Here is a 15,032-nt window from a genome sequence, read left to right as displayed (position 1 = left end):
GGCTAGCGTTACATAAGGTCACTGGAGCGGGACAAGTTTGCAAGTCGGACCATCATCAAACTGCACATGCATATGTTGCAGCACTAGGATTAAAATAGTGTAGTTTATTTTACACAATAAATTAACCGCATTAATACAAATGTACGCGATGTCATGTTACGTGAACAATTACAAAATTACAATGTCAACCAATAGAAACGAGCTGGGCGTGGTTTAGTGTCCGTGTTGACCAATCACAAAACGGTGCATTAAATGACAACTAGAAAAGTGGTTCACATTACACGCGCAATGTTACGTTTTTGTTGCATATGCTGCTTGGTTTTCGAACATTGAGACGCGGTTAAATGTCTAAAGCAGCGACGAGTGGTTTAGAGCGAGGAAAGGAAACGGGCGTGTGTGCACGTGACGGGGTCGTTGTAGAAAAGACTTCCACGTGGACTTTACGAGCAATTTGCAGAGAGAAAAAAAGAACTACTCCAAAATGGAGCTTGACGACAGGGCGGCGGTGGGCAGCGACGGGGTGCTCGACTTCTCGCGCTCGAACTTGAACACTCTCGTCTTGAACGGCGTCAGCGACGAGAAGAAAAGGGACACCAAGCAGCTGTATTTGAACAGCAATCGGCTATGCACGCTGCCATCGTCGGTAACCCACTTTTCCAACCTTCAGTTGCTGGACATCAGCAACAACCGATTGTCGGCCATCGGCGAGGACATCACACGGCTAGCTCAGCTCAGGACGCTCTATGCTAAAAACAACTGTCTGAACGAGTTCTCGCTGCCCAAGGGATTCGGATCCATGCAGCTGGAGGTGGTGAACTTTAGCGGGAACCGCTTCGAGGAGATCCCGCTGCAGTTCACCAAACTCCGGCGTCTTCAGTCGCTGTCACTCGGCGGAAACAGACTGAGAAGTATACCTGCCGAGATTGAAAACCTAACCAGGTAGGTCACTACAAGCGTGGTCGTTGATAGAAACGTAGTGATGCTGTGATTGCGTCATAGGTGTCGCGTGTGCTGAATATCAACGTAATTTCGTCACTTATAGAGGATTTCGGGTTCAGAAAAGTCGAGGCCTGTACTACAAAAGCTACGTTTGTGGGGCAGGCGAGGTTATTTCAGGTACGGCTCGGGATTTTCATTAACAACAATCTCCACAATAGCGGAGCGTGTCACCATGGAAACAAGGGTTGTGAAGTTCACCTGCGATGGACGCACGGACTTTTGACCCACCATTCATCCTTTTTGTGTGAAGACACTAGTGCGCTAGCTTGTGTGTCATGGCTGATACTTTAAAACCTAAGAGCTATCATTGTGGATTTTCGAACAGTGAGACACGTTTATAGAGAAATAACTTCTTGAGCGCTCAGTGATTCGTCTTTATTCATGGGAAAAAGGTAAAAAAAAATATGGACACAACTAGGGATGCATGGATACTGGGTTATAGAAATGGTCATAATCAGTTGCAGCGTTAAACTGTCATCATGAAACATGTTACCCACTAACATTTTAACTTTCTACATTCCCATACATATATAAATTACCTTGTATAGTAATTAGAAATGCAGTATGATTCAAATCAACTAGTACAATGCAAATTTTCATATTGCAATGCCTACAATTTAAGGACAAAGTTCAGCGCAGTCCGTATGTTTGCGTATCATTTAGTTGTCAATTAATTAAGCTGCATTATTCCTGTAATCTGATTTATGACTTGTCTTGATGACTTCAATTCATGCCACACTTGTTTGATAAAAGTTCTTGGAGTTTGAATGATGACGTTTTTATTTTTCAGTCATATCAGCGCAATAGTGTGTGGGCAACCTCTAGTTCATCTTGTCTTGATATGATGTTAGAAGAGCGTCTATCTCATCGACTAAATATGCAGAAATCCATTTCTGTTTCAAAATCTGTTTTCAGAAAGAACAGCCAGCAGTGTGTTTGTGTAATACAGCAAAGTCATTTCCTCTTTATTTGGAAGCAATATATCTGGTTTCGCAACATTGCTTATTGGTTTTGCAACGGATGGGGGGGGGGGGGGGGGGGGGGCTGATTTCCTTCTTTTTTCCCTACGAAAGCATCTGACTCTAATTCCACTTAAGGCAACAACAGTTACTGCAAAACTGAGTTGAAAACTATCAGACAAATGCACGCTTTCAGTGCCCGGTGAAAGTTCAGACGTCCACGTCTTTATCACGCGTGATCCATCATGCGGAGCGCGAGACATTACTTTAGCGAATAGCACAGGCTAGAAAAAATATGCTTGCATTTGATTTTTTTTTTTTGGTCTGCGGTGCAAATGTTGAATTGCATCAAAAAGCTGGTCCCTATGTAACAGTTCCAAGATTCAAACTTTAGCTCCCCCTACTGGTTGATTTTGTTTTTATATCAGGTTAATTTGCATGGCCAGAGATGGTCCACTACGAAAATGGAATATTTTTGCATATTATAGATCTTGACATTAACAAAGCTGTAATATTTTAGAAAAAGTCTTATATCACAATATTTATATATTTTTTAAAGAAGTGACTTCTAAATAAGTTAAAAAAAACAATCCTCAGCATAAATGTCCATTTGAAAGTATTTTATTATGATTCATGTTAGATCTTAATGGAATGTTTTCCTCTCTCTGCTCTTGCAGTCTGGAGTTGCTGTACCTGGGTGGAAACTTCATCTCAGCCATTCCTGTTGAGGTTGCCAACCTGCCCTACCTGAGCTACCTGGTGCTTTGTGACAACCGCATCCAAAGCGTCCCCCCGCAGCTCACCAGGTAAATTAACACTCAGTCACCTTCATCCCACCCAAGTGTCCTCGCCTCACTGGCAACCATTTATACGGCTTCAGACTCCACTCGCTGCGCTCGCTGAGTCTCCACAACAACCTGCTGACGTACCTGCCGCGAGAGATCCTGAGCCTGGTGCACCTGCAGGAGCTCAGCTTGCGCGGGAACCCGCTGGTGGTGCGCTTTGTCAAGGAGTTGATGTACGACCCGCCCTCGCTGCTGGAGCTAGCCGGCCGCTCCATCAAGAGCAGGAATGTCCCCTACTCTACGCTGGACTTGCCCTCCCACCTGCTCAAGTATTTGGACCTGGCCAGCAAGTGCCCCAACCCGAAATGTGCCGGTATGGGTCTTTATTAATTCATTGCGCAACAAGTTTTGAAATTATTTATCTTTACCTACTACCATTTGTAGTCTTTATATCCACTTGAAATTCAATTATGGTTTTTGTTGTCTTCAACAGGCGTCTACTTTGACTCGTGCGTGCGCCACATCAAGTTTGTGGACTTCTGCGGGAAGTACCGGCTGCCGCTCATGCACTACCTGTGCTCGCCCGAGTGCACCAGGTCACCCTGCAGCTCCAACCCGCAGAGCGATGCTGAGTCTGAGGACGAGAACAGCATTCCCGCCGACCGCCTCCAGAGAGTGCTGCTGGGCTAGGACCTTGGAAGCTCCATCGGGAAACACTAATTGTACAGTTTTACGCACAATTTCTACATTGACACATCTAGTTTGGCTTTAACATAGTCATATAATGTGTTTTCATAAAACAGTCTCCTGGTTTCTTGATTACCAGTTTGTGACAGGCCTCTGACTAAATAAACCAAGGATCAAGAATTACAGCACAGCTTGCCCAGACCATTACCATCATGCAAGTTGCACATACAAATAAGAAATAGAACAAAAAAAAAAAAGCTACTTAAACCAGCTAAAGTGGGGGTGAAAGGTGTTGACACTTTGTTGATTTTAGTAAAAATTGAACTGAATTGGATTCACACGACTGCGGCCAGACTGCAAATGAATGGGCCTTTTTTTTCTTTTTTTTTTTTTTACACTACAAATGAATGGTACTTGTTGAAAGCCACCACTGCCAGAAAAACATTTGGAACAAATTTGCAATTTTGTTCACTTCAACACTTGTAAATGATGTGCTGATTATTTGACATAGCCAAGTTCAATGCTCAATGTATCACAAGATCACTGCAATAGATTTGTAAGACATAATGTAAGCACATTGTTTATGTTTAGATATGCTAACAAGGATGCAATCAAAATGTTTCGAAATCAGAATTTGTTCTTTGAGATTTATGATGTATCTCCTTTTGAACAGTTGCCTTGATTTAACGCAGATTAGACGAGAGAATGTTACAGTGGCACCCAGATGACAAAATTAATCGCTTCTTACTGATCTCTTTTCAATACTTTGTTGTTTGTGTTTCATGCAATGTAATATAATCCCCCTGAAATGTGACAAGATTACTAGGATTTTTTGTGAATTTTTTTTATTATAACAAAAATTGTAACTGTATAACTGCTTTTCTACCAATCATTTTACAATAATAAAAATGAACTACATATTTAAATAACCTGCGATGTAGCTTGCACTTAGAAGATGTTTCATGTGTAAATGAATATAAGAACGATAAAAGACATGCATTGTGACTGATTGCTTTTTGTGTAAATGTTATTCTGATTTAAAGAAATCAAACAATGCGGGTTTTAGTGTGTGTGTGTGTGTACGTAGCTGGTATTTTATTTCAATCATAACAAACAATGGCAAATTTCTCTTAATCTTTGTAATGCAAAAATATCGTTTTGGTGCCTGATTGTTTTGGATTTGACATGTCACAGTACGTCTGCCTTAGGCTGTTTCTTTTAGATCCCTATGTTTGTCACCCTCTCAAACATATTCACGACTCCATGTGTGCACCAGGGAGTTGACGACTACTGATTTTTTAAAACAGCAGCTATATGGACCACAGATGTAAAGGCCTAGCACATGACAAGTTGAATGCTGAGCCTTTACATGTGACAGTCATTGTAAATCCAAACTGTTTTACTGTAGATTATAATTGTTTGATTTATTTTCAAACAATAGCGTGTATTAAAGTACATCAGATGGTTTCTGGCAGTGGAGGGCCGTCAGAGCCAGCAAGTCCTTCTCTGTTCATCATCAGAAAATGAATTTAATTCTAAATATGTTTTTCCGCCATAAATATGCCATTAATTAATCCCTATAATCTATTCTTTTCATTTTATATGTATATCTTTTTGGCTGCACTGCTGAAGCAGCCTCCTTCCAATGTTGTATACGTTATGTTATGTTATGTTATGTTATGTTATGTTATGTTATGTTATGTTAGTGCTTTCATTCAAACATATTTCAGCTGTGTTGCCAGGCTGCAAGAATGAGCCATATCTGACCCCCGGGCCTTGAGTTTGACACCTAGGATTTAAAATGAACCGAAACGGACAGTTTTGATCACCAATAAGATGTCGAATTTGCGACATTGAGGCCAGCTCGTAGGCATCACGTTCGCGTCCTGATTGGATACGTGAGATAGTAAGAAGCTCCGCAACGGTCCAAACGGAAGTTGTTGTCCTGTTGGCGACTGGAACGAGCCAAAAGATCAATTTGTGTAGATCACGCTGGTCTTCTTTCAACACCACAATTGCTGAATGATGAGAAGAGATTGATCTGGTCGCTATTATAAATACAATTTTCAAGACGGTCCTTTCGAGAAAAACTGCATCCAGCCCCTGTGCAAGCTAACCTGTGAGTAAAAATTATTTTATTCTTGTCTTTTTTTTTCTACATTTTTGTTAAATCAATGTTAACGAAATAATGATATTTAAAAATAAATGCTTGATGCTTGTGCAAGATAGTTTGCAGAACTAGACGCACTAGTGCACGGGCACGCCTGTGACAGTGAACGGACTGAATTGTTTTGCTTTAATCTACATTAAATTCGAGTCATGACATCATAATGATGGTATTAAGAGGTAGATTCATTCAGTTAGGACTGCGTAGGACATCACTGAAGGCCTAGGTGTGAAATGCCATTGGTTCTGGTATGTGCAATATGAGCGGCAGCACTGGGCGCCATTCAAACTAGCGTTGACTCTGATACAGCTTTGGCATCCTCTGATTCCATTACTACTTTTATTTCTAATTAAAAGTGGCAGTTTGATGCTTTACCTTCCAGCCACTGCTAATCCAGTTTCATAACAACCTAGCTGAATTTTCTTTCTTTGGGTTGGTCTGTCAAATGACTTTTTGGAATAATTCAATTTGGAATAATTAAAATCACTTGGCTTCGTGGCAATGCTGAAACAAAATGTCTCATGTTGATCATTCCACAGCCGGAAACTGTTACGTTATGAAAGTTTCCAGTTTACACACAGCACATGAATACTTCTATAGCCAGAGTCGCACAACTGGGCGAATTCTGCTTTTACAAAGACCGTAACGCTCACCCCCGTCATAATTCTTATAAAATCATCATAGCGTCGCTGAAGGAACTTTAATGTTGACCTTCACGCAGTACCATCTCAATAATTAACCTTAATGTGCTGACTTCTGCTCTGCGTGTCAATGAAATATTCAGGCCCTTGGTAATCTGACCATTGTCACTGCCAGCGGGCCTCTACCAACAGTGGCCATGCACCTGCTAACAAGTTCATCTTATACCTGATCTCCAGGGACACACAATAGCGGTCGACACGCGCTGTATGTAACAGAGACGCTTTTTGTTCCTCAACGGGACACGAGCGTGCTGTCATCAGATCCCAAAGCACCTTGACGCTTGCTTTCATGTCCTGCTTAAACCTGGATTTTAAAACTACTGGTGTTCTGAGTAGACTTGACATTATTTTCTATCCATTGAATCCAAAATCCAATAAATCAAGATCCTTTAAGTCAAAGTTCTTCTGTACATGCTTTCCTTTGAACAGTTACTCGGTTACATGCTTTCTTTACCATCACTGGTTGTGGTTTGCACTGCATCACACGTACTGGGAGCTGTTCCAAATAATTTGGATACCTGAAGAGATTTTTTTTATTGGATACCTTAAGAGAATTCTTTACCTGTATTTTGTACGTAATTGTGTTCATGTTATGATCATTTTTTGGTGTGTCTTTTACAGCTGTGAGCTGTGCCGACACACCCTCGTCAGGAATGACCCAGTGTGTGTACGTGTACTCTTGCCTTTGTGTCTTTATGTGGCCCCCATGTTTGACATCCCACCTTTATTGTGTGCACATTGCCACAGTATGTCAAAACATTTGCATGACATGATTTCATCTTCATAAAATGTTTGTGTGCAGGCATTGTAAATCTCGGTGACGTCTTAATAGCGCTATGCTGCATCCGAATATTGTTACATCAGCGAATGCACTCACGTAATCTGTGTGTGTGTGTCTTTCCATTCCAACAAGCCTATTTATTTATATTGTGGACTCCTACATGAACCACCCTGTCCCCGAGGACTTTTTTACAACCCTTGTCTGCCACATGGGCCATCACAATTTAAACCCTATTGGCTAGGGATGTGTGTGAGAGAAAGAGCGAGAGCCTCACACACACACACACACACACACACACCCTTCCTGTGACACACACACACACGCCTCCCCGCTCACTAACTCTCAGTGTGCCGAGCTTCTCCTGACAGGAGCTGGTTGTGGAAAATGTGACGCGTGCTTGGAAATGGCGGGATTCTTAGTGTGAGGATCTAAGGCAAAATCATGTTAGCTGTCACTTCTTCATCCAAGCATGCCAGAGTCGTGTGCCACGGAATCCTCAACGGGACCAGACGTGGGGATCATCCTCAGGTTGGCTTTGTTCGTTTACTGCTCCCGATTGAGATTGGTGTGGCTCTTTTGTCATGTCGGTGAATTGGTGAGTTAATGGAAACATGACAAATACTAAATGTAATCCTTCTTAACTGCCAAAATACACAAAATAAATGGAATGCAAAAAATTAAATATTTTTGCTTAAATTCGTTACATACATGGCACTACTGCTTTTGTTGTGTGCTCCTTGGCCACTTGGGGGCAATATGATATATATATATATAAAAAAATAAAATAAAAAAGACACACATGAAGAAGAGTTTCTAACAAGTGACTCGGTAAATAACCGTAGCAATAATCTTTTTTTCTTGCAATAGATAAACAACCAAATGTTGTCTACATGTGTTGCACCACCATTTGTGGTCAGGTTTAAGAAAGCCTTGACTAATTTCTGACCAATGTTTTAGGAATATTAGTCCAAATCCCACTTCCAATGACACATTTTGACTTCCCTCATTTGGGTTTGGATCATTAAACAACAATCTTCATAAGCAACAACAAAAGCATTACTTCCCACCATCATAGTATCTGGGAGATGGACGATAATACAGCGTCTTTATTTTGGCCATTTAAGGCTACTAGTCTTAATCACAGGTGACCAGCAGTGATTTTCATACGCTATCAACATCGCACAGTTGGGGCTGACTCCTCAAATCAGATTATCTTCACCCTCCCTCCAACGGGGGTGCTATAGCTGCAAAATGCACCACCATGCACCCAGAGATTATCCCCAATAAATTGCATTCTAACTCAGCTTAGAGAATAAACTCATGAAGGGAGCACTGGGCCAGGTGGAATGCCTCAATATTGCCCTCTCAACCCGGATTTACACGAGGCCAGCAGCCCTAGTTAATCTTAATCCTGAAAGTGGGACAATTACAATACAATGAAACAGAGTTGGTTTCTATTTCTTTGATTAAAAAGTCAGACGGGAGATCAGTCTCAAGAGGGGTGTATACATACTGATAATCAAGCCATTTTTTTCCCACCCTTCCTTCCGATCAAAGTCAGCAGAGGCTTGATTGTTGAATGTCTCTGAAAGATAAAGTTGAGTGAATTCTACTTCCTCATTGGCTCGGAAAATGGCAGGCGCCGACAATCGTAAATGTTAAAACTGTTCAATATTTGTGATGTGGACTGGAAGGGAAGAAATTTGTATCATGACGGTATTATTTTTTCTTCAGTCAGGATGCCCTGAAGGAATAAGGACTTGTGTACCATGCTTTAGTCAAACCAAACAGAGCTTGAAAGAGGAAGTGAGCATAAGTGAAAGTTGAAGCTATAAAAGGTCTTCCAAAACCAATCCTCAGCTATTACTTGTTGTTTGTCATTCAGGGATTTCAAAGAATGTTGTAACAATGACCTCAAAAGCCTAAAATCTCTCGCTGCCAAATATCAACCCACCTTTGTTGACTTCTCCACAGCTCCAAAGTGGGTTTATTGAAAAACGGGGAGGAAATGTCTCTTTCTAGCTGGGGGGGCTTTTCTGCAGGAAGCAGCAGGAGTAGAAGCTAAACTCGGTGAAGTGACGAAAAGGACAAGGACAGGAACTGCAGACATTTCCCAGATATGCCGCTCCATTGTTCTCTCAACACTGTTCATTTAAGTAGGTCACTGTGGGCTGTGCGTTAATAGTTGTTTCTCCACAACATACAAAGATGTTTGACTCTCAGTCCAGATTCAATGACTACTTTCAGAGATTTGGGGCTGTCTTGTGGGATCTTAGTGTTACATAAATGCCGAGACTCCATAATCTTAGACAATGAGCAGACATGAGGCCTGATACATCCTGCTCAGGTAAACGCCGATCTGAGTCACAGTTTGTGTGTTTCAGTCGAGTTGGCAGCCACGCGAGCGCATCTACATGTCGATGCAGAGAGGGCAGGCAAGTGCCTGAGGGCACAGTGACATACTGAAATTGCTCAGTCCATGTCTGTGTTTGTCACTCCTGCAATTATATTTGTCAGAGATACAAATTACAACTTTGGTTTATGTCCCTGTTAGAAACTAGATTATCTTTCACGTGCAGCAACTAAGTTGTGAATTTGGTTGAAAACTAAATTTTCTTTTAGAAACTGTACTGAGAAGAACAGACACTTTTTTATTCGTAAAAGTAAAACATTAGAATGAGAAGAGCAAGATTTATTTTCAGGTACAACAAGAAAACCACAAAATACTATAAAACTGACTTCTCTTTAGGTACAACCAAGTTTTTTATTGATCACAAATGCTAGTGCTGTGACACATTAGCTTGTATGAGATTATCAAAAACACTCTTAGCTGAGCACAATAATGATAAACAATATTGTTAACGGAATAACTCTCAACCAGTGCTCGCTTGTACACTTCTTGTATTGGGGCTTGCAAGTGGACCTAATGAAATGTTTTAGTGGTTCCCTGGCCTAGTATGTGAAAAGTGCGTGTGAGAGCACCACACTGTGGATGCTACTTGTACAACAATTGGAAAGTTAAAAAAAAAAAAACTCTGTCTTTCCCCTCCCTTGTCATATTTAACAGGATGTACACATGAAAGTGGACTGACTGTGGCGAGTCATGGAGCCTGGGTGGAATTGCAGCTTTGACTGCGATTCCCCACTGTGCCTCGGCCACTCGGGGCTTCACAAGCAGGAGAGCATGGAGATGTTGCAGAGACTGTGCAGCCTCAGTAGGGTAATCCTAGCCAAGGGCCATATATATGTATATACACATTATACTGATGAGCGCATGTTCACAGATGGCCGTGGATTCCCCGAGACACTCGCTCTCCCCGGTGTTGAGCGCCATCGTGTGGACGCTGCTCTCCAGTGGCATCCTACTGGCTTTCTGCTTCCTGCTCTTCACCCTGCGCTTCAAAAACAACAGGTGGCAAAACACTCGTGAATATCAATCATTTATTGGAACACATATCATTTCTCTTTGACAGTGTTGATCAAAACTTTTTTCACAAGGATAGTAAAGATGTCCAGTCCTAACCTGAATGTCCTGAGTCTCTTTGGAAGTGTCCTCACCTACAGCAGCGGCTTCATGTTTGCCGTGGACTCGCACCCTCAGATGGACGCGAGAGCTGTACTACATGTGAGTAGGTCTCGCATATATGGAAAGCTCATTGAATATTGATTTGAGCTCTCCGATATTGAATATTAATTCTTATGTCATGATGCAAGTAATTGGGTCAACCTAACATGTCCACTCTGTCATTAAAATATCAAGTGATGTAAAAGCCTTTCAGACATTTGACCTATATTTGTTTAACAGTACAGTCAGCTAGGTAACCCAATCGTGTCGCTATTTGAAGGTGCACCTTATGCTCAGTAAGTACTAAGATTAGGCAAAAATGTCCACCCTGTCATTGTCCACCCTGTCAGCAAGCTTACTTTTTTTGCTCGTTGATGCAGTTCATTTCTATTTAAAAAAAAAGTAATAAAAATATATGTAAAACGACTACATTACTTCCCACAGGCTCGAGTGTGGACCCTCTGTCTCGGCAGCACCATGGTGTTTGGACCCATTTTAGGAAAAACATGGCGGCTGTACAGAGTGTTCACCCAAAGAGCGCCCGACAAGAGAGTGGTGGGTACAGTATTATCGTGATGTTGACCTTGTTGTATTTTTTTTTTTTCTGCTTTAGTTCTGAGATTGCTACTGTCACAATTTAATTCCTGGATTAAATCCACTTTAAGGCTTTTTCACAAGGTCCTAACTCTTTTGCATTTCTACATATCAGATCATCCGAGACATTCAGCTAATGGCCATGGTGGCTCTCTTGATCCTGGTGGACCTGTTGATCCTGACTGGCTGGAATCTCTCGGACCCCATCCGCTGTTCACGCTCGCTCAATGCAGTCGTTAAGGTGGGTCGGATACAGTTGACTTGATGAAGATCATAATTTCAATAAAAGCTTATGGACTTTATTTGTTATGCTAGTGTGTGGTTTTGCCTCACCAGCACTATTTTTCTTCATTGTAGATGGTGGGGAAAGAAATCTCCTATTCTTTGTCTCAGCTCGATTCCTGCTCTTCTGCGTACTCAGATTTGTGGGTTATCATTATTGTTGTTAAAAAGGTAAGTTCTGTCCCCACTCTCTTCAAATATAATCATTCAAAGGCTCGCTGCATTTAACTTTTTCCCCTCTTGTAATTTTACTTTTTTGGACTGACCCTAATGGATCTTTCTAAATTCCCACCTTATCTTCATCAGGGGTGTCTCCTGCTCTACGGCACATATCTGGCCGGCCTGACCAGCAACGTCAGCCACCCTCCAGTCAACCAGTCTCCCACCATCCTCACCGCCGTCACTTTGGTCACCCTCTGTGCCGGTGTGGCCGTCCCGGTGTCCGTCCTGATGCCGTCTTGGCCCAACGTGGTCTACAGCACGGTGGCCGGTGCCATTTTCATTTGCACGCTGGCTACCAACTGCATGCTCTTTGTGCCCCAGGTAGGAAACCGCATTGCTAGAGCCTCAATTCCTATTTAGGGGGTGCAAGTGATTCATCACCCCATATACTTTTTGGAATGCGTGTGTGTGTGTGTGTGTGGGGGGGGGGGGGGGGGATATATCTCATATTACAAGAAATATGTTTTTACTCCTCATCGCCTATATGAGCAGCTGACCGAGTGGAGGCATTTTGAGGAGGACCACAACAACCCGAGTCAGATGGCTAAGTACTTCAGCAGCCCTAGTAAGAGTCAGCCTTCAATCTACAGCCAGGAAGATGTCTACTTTCTTCTCGGGGAGAACAACTCCATGAAGAAGCTTCTCAACGAGGTGCGACATGGTTTATTTGAACTCTGGGAAGTAATTGTAAATGCTATTTTTATCATTGTGAAAAAAAAAAAAATCTAATGGTGATCACTCTGGGCTGCAACTCTTGAAGCACTGAGGTTTAACTTCATGATTATTTGCTGTTGTCTAGAAAAATGCCGTGATTGACAGCTTGCAAGAGCAGGTTAGCAACGCCAAAGACAAACTTCTGCGTTTGGTGTCAGCTAGCCAAATGTTAGAGGAGCCAGAGGTGGACAACCTCCAGTCCTCCTCCACTCAGACCACAGAACTTCAGTCCTGTCAACTTCCAGCTCTACCTCATAGCGACGTCAAGTCCAGACTCTCAGGCCTGCCACCTGTCTCCCCTCGTCTCATCGATGCACCCTCGTCATCTGGTGGTTCGGGATTTTATGATCGTCCCCCTTTATCGTTTTCTGTAACTCCCACTGCTGCCCCATCTCCTTTTTCTGGTGGATTGGATGCAGACACGTGTGAGTCCGTAGCAGAGGACTCACTCCAGTCTTCTGGATTTCATAGGACAGCAGAGGAGACGGCTGACTTTGTCACCACCCTACAATCCCCCAGACTTTTGAACCATTTTGAGGTTGAAACTTTAAGCAATGGGCCAAGATCCCCCTTGGGACCAAACGCCAGACCAGCTGGTTTCGTTAGTAGCGATAAGTTGCGGGAGATCCTCCAAGAACTCAGTGTGGATACGGTCTTGGAAACTGTTCTAAAATCTGCAAAGAGGCCTTCGCAAAGCAAATTTAATGAGGACTCCTCGCTTTCACCCCTCTCTCTGCGGACACCGCGTTCCCCCAAATGTCCTTTAGTTTTTCACTACCCCAGCATCTCCCCCTACGCCATGAGGAAACGTCGCCCGCCCTTCCGCTCGCCCAGACGTAGTACGCCACCGTGCCTTCACGAAAAGAGGCGGATGAGGGATGTCTGTCAGAATCGAAAGAAACACCTGGAGGACAGCACCATAGTGATAGTAGATAGTTCCATCCTCCCGGTTCCCAGCTGTGACCTTGACTTACAAGATGAAGAAGTGGGAAGTATGGCATCAAGGCCTCGTGGGGGTTCTCCAGAGGACGTGGATGAATCTGACATAGGGATGGGCTGCGATATCCAGGAGCACGCCCCCAGAAACAGCGCGGACGCCCGCGAGTATTGTGATTCGGACTCAAGCAGCTCCACAGACTATCACTTCTACCACCGACCCTATTGCGACTCCTGCTTGCAGCGAGGCTCGTTGCTATCCTCGGATTCCTCAGACTCCTCGGACAGCGAGTATGAAGGTTACGACTTCTACCGCTCTGCACATCCGGTGGTGTTCAAGGAAGACCTCAAACCCACGTTTGTGTAAAGACAAGCAGGTTTTTCACTAAATTCACAAGATTTAAAGATACACCCAGACGTAATGAAAGTTAAAGGTCATCTGCATTTAATGTAATCTCATTGAATGCTTTTGACAGCATTTTACAGAGGTTTGACTGAAATCATGTATGACGCTCTCGTGTCTTGCTAGATTACAAAATGTTTTGATACATGCTTTGGTCTCTATTTCTCCGTTTTGGAACACCAAGCCCATGAAACTAAATCAGTAAGTTTGCCCGCTTGATTAAATGGCGGCTTTTTTTTTTTTTTTTTTTTTAAATTCACATGGGGCTAAAGAACACAAGTCCCAGTGACCCTCAAACACTCGGCTGATCTTACGTAAGCCTCCTCTGCATGAAGAGATCAACACTAAGTGGACAAACTGCCAGGAGGCAGAAACCAAACTGCGTTTCTATGCCTCTTTGCTCTTTGCCTTGTTACACTGTAATCTTTTTTTTTTTTAAATATATTTAATAAATATAAAAACATGAGTATATATATGTATAACATACATATATACATATATATACACTCACACACACATATTCATATTTTATATTTATTATGGTTTATTTTGATCCCTGCTGTATCTCACATTATTTATACTCAGTTGCCTCATTTCTGGGACACAACTTCATTCATTCTGCATATTAAAGCACTGAAGGGCAGACTGGGAGGAATTCTCTTTGTAGTGTACAACAGAGGCGATACAAACCACACTAAAGGCTCTCTGCCAGCTTTCGTGTGTGGGAGGATAGACCAACTAAGATTAGCTTGTAAGAATTTTTATATGAAGGCCACTGGCACACTTAAAGAGGAATGGTTGAGTAAAAGACAGCTACTTGGATACACCCACATAGATGTAATAAAGCAGTGCAAACTTTGTGTGTACATGAATAATTGGTTTCCACATCTTAATCACTCTTCTATACTAAAAATAAATAGAACTGATTACTGGTTTGATGTTTTACCAGGGTTTTTAAAGTGAAGGTTTCAATAACCGCTAATAATAACAGTCATCGGTAATGATCACTTCATATATACTCTGTCAAATACGATAACCAATTAATTCCTAGTATTCTATGCAGGTGAGTAAATATATTCCCCCAGAGTAATTATTTGATACAACTGAGGAGAGAAATAAGTGACTCCTTCAATAAATGCTTGTTTTTTTTCCCCGTAAATGCCCATCAGGCCTCTAATTTAAGTGATTCAATAAAAGCTCGTTCTCAAATAATGGAGATGTCTCCCTCAAATAAAGA

General features: G+C 42.3%; 2 protein-coding genes across 4 annotated transcripts; both read left to right on the top strand.

Moving 5' to 3' along the window:
- The first annotated feature begins 265 nt into the window (after window positions 1–265).
- On the top strand, window positions 266–4,435 carry lrrc58b (leucine rich repeat containing 58b). Its single transcript, XM_061287376.1, has 4 exons — window positions 266–939; window positions 2,636–2,764; window positions 2,839–3,116; window positions 3,237–4,435. Exons 1-4 carry the CDS (start codon window positions 482–484, stop codon window positions 3,431–3,433), a joined length of 1,062 nt encoding a protein of 353 aa, XP_061143360.1. The 5' UTR covers window positions 266–481; the 3' UTR covers window positions 3,434–4,435.
- A 2,814-nt stretch (window positions 4,436–7,249) lies between these two features.
- Window positions 7,250–14,727, top strand: gpr156 (G protein-coupled receptor 156). 3 transcript variants are annotated; one of them, XM_061286473.1, is made up of 10 exons: window positions 7,250–7,607; window positions 10,147–10,299; window positions 10,364–10,491; window positions 10,578–10,704; window positions 11,089–11,199; window positions 11,354–11,479; window positions 11,596–11,691; window positions 11,827–12,063; window positions 12,235–12,393; window positions 12,542–14,727. In XM_061286473.1, the coding sequence occupies exons 2-10, from the start codon at window positions 10,183–10,185 to the stop codon at window positions 13,757–13,759; spliced, it is 2,319 nt and encodes a 772-aa protein (XP_061142457.1). In that variant the 5' UTR covers window positions 7,250–7,607; window positions 10,147–10,182; the 3' UTR covers window positions 13,760–14,727. The 3 variants fall into 3 exon arrangements, with proteins under 3 accessions (XP_061142457.1, XP_061142458.1, XP_061142459.1); XM_061286474.1 differs by lacking the exon at window positions 7,250–7,607 and having other exon boundaries at window positions 10,153–10,294; XM_061286475.1 differs by lacking the exon at window positions 7,250–7,607 and having other exon boundaries at window positions 10,287–10,299; window positions 10,583–10,704.
- Window positions 14,728–15,032: the final 305 nt, after the last annotated feature.

The sequence above is a fragment of the Syngnathus typhle genome, linkage group LG9 (genome assembly GCF_033458585.1).
Source record: "Syngnathus typhle isolate RoL2023-S1 ecotype Sweden linkage group LG9, RoL_Styp_1.0, whole genome shotgun sequence".
NCBI lineage: Eukaryota > Metazoa > Chordata > Actinopteri > Syngnathiformes > Syngnathidae > Syngnathus > Syngnathus typhle.
This window is presented reverse-complemented; position numbering and strand designations above follow the sequence as displayed.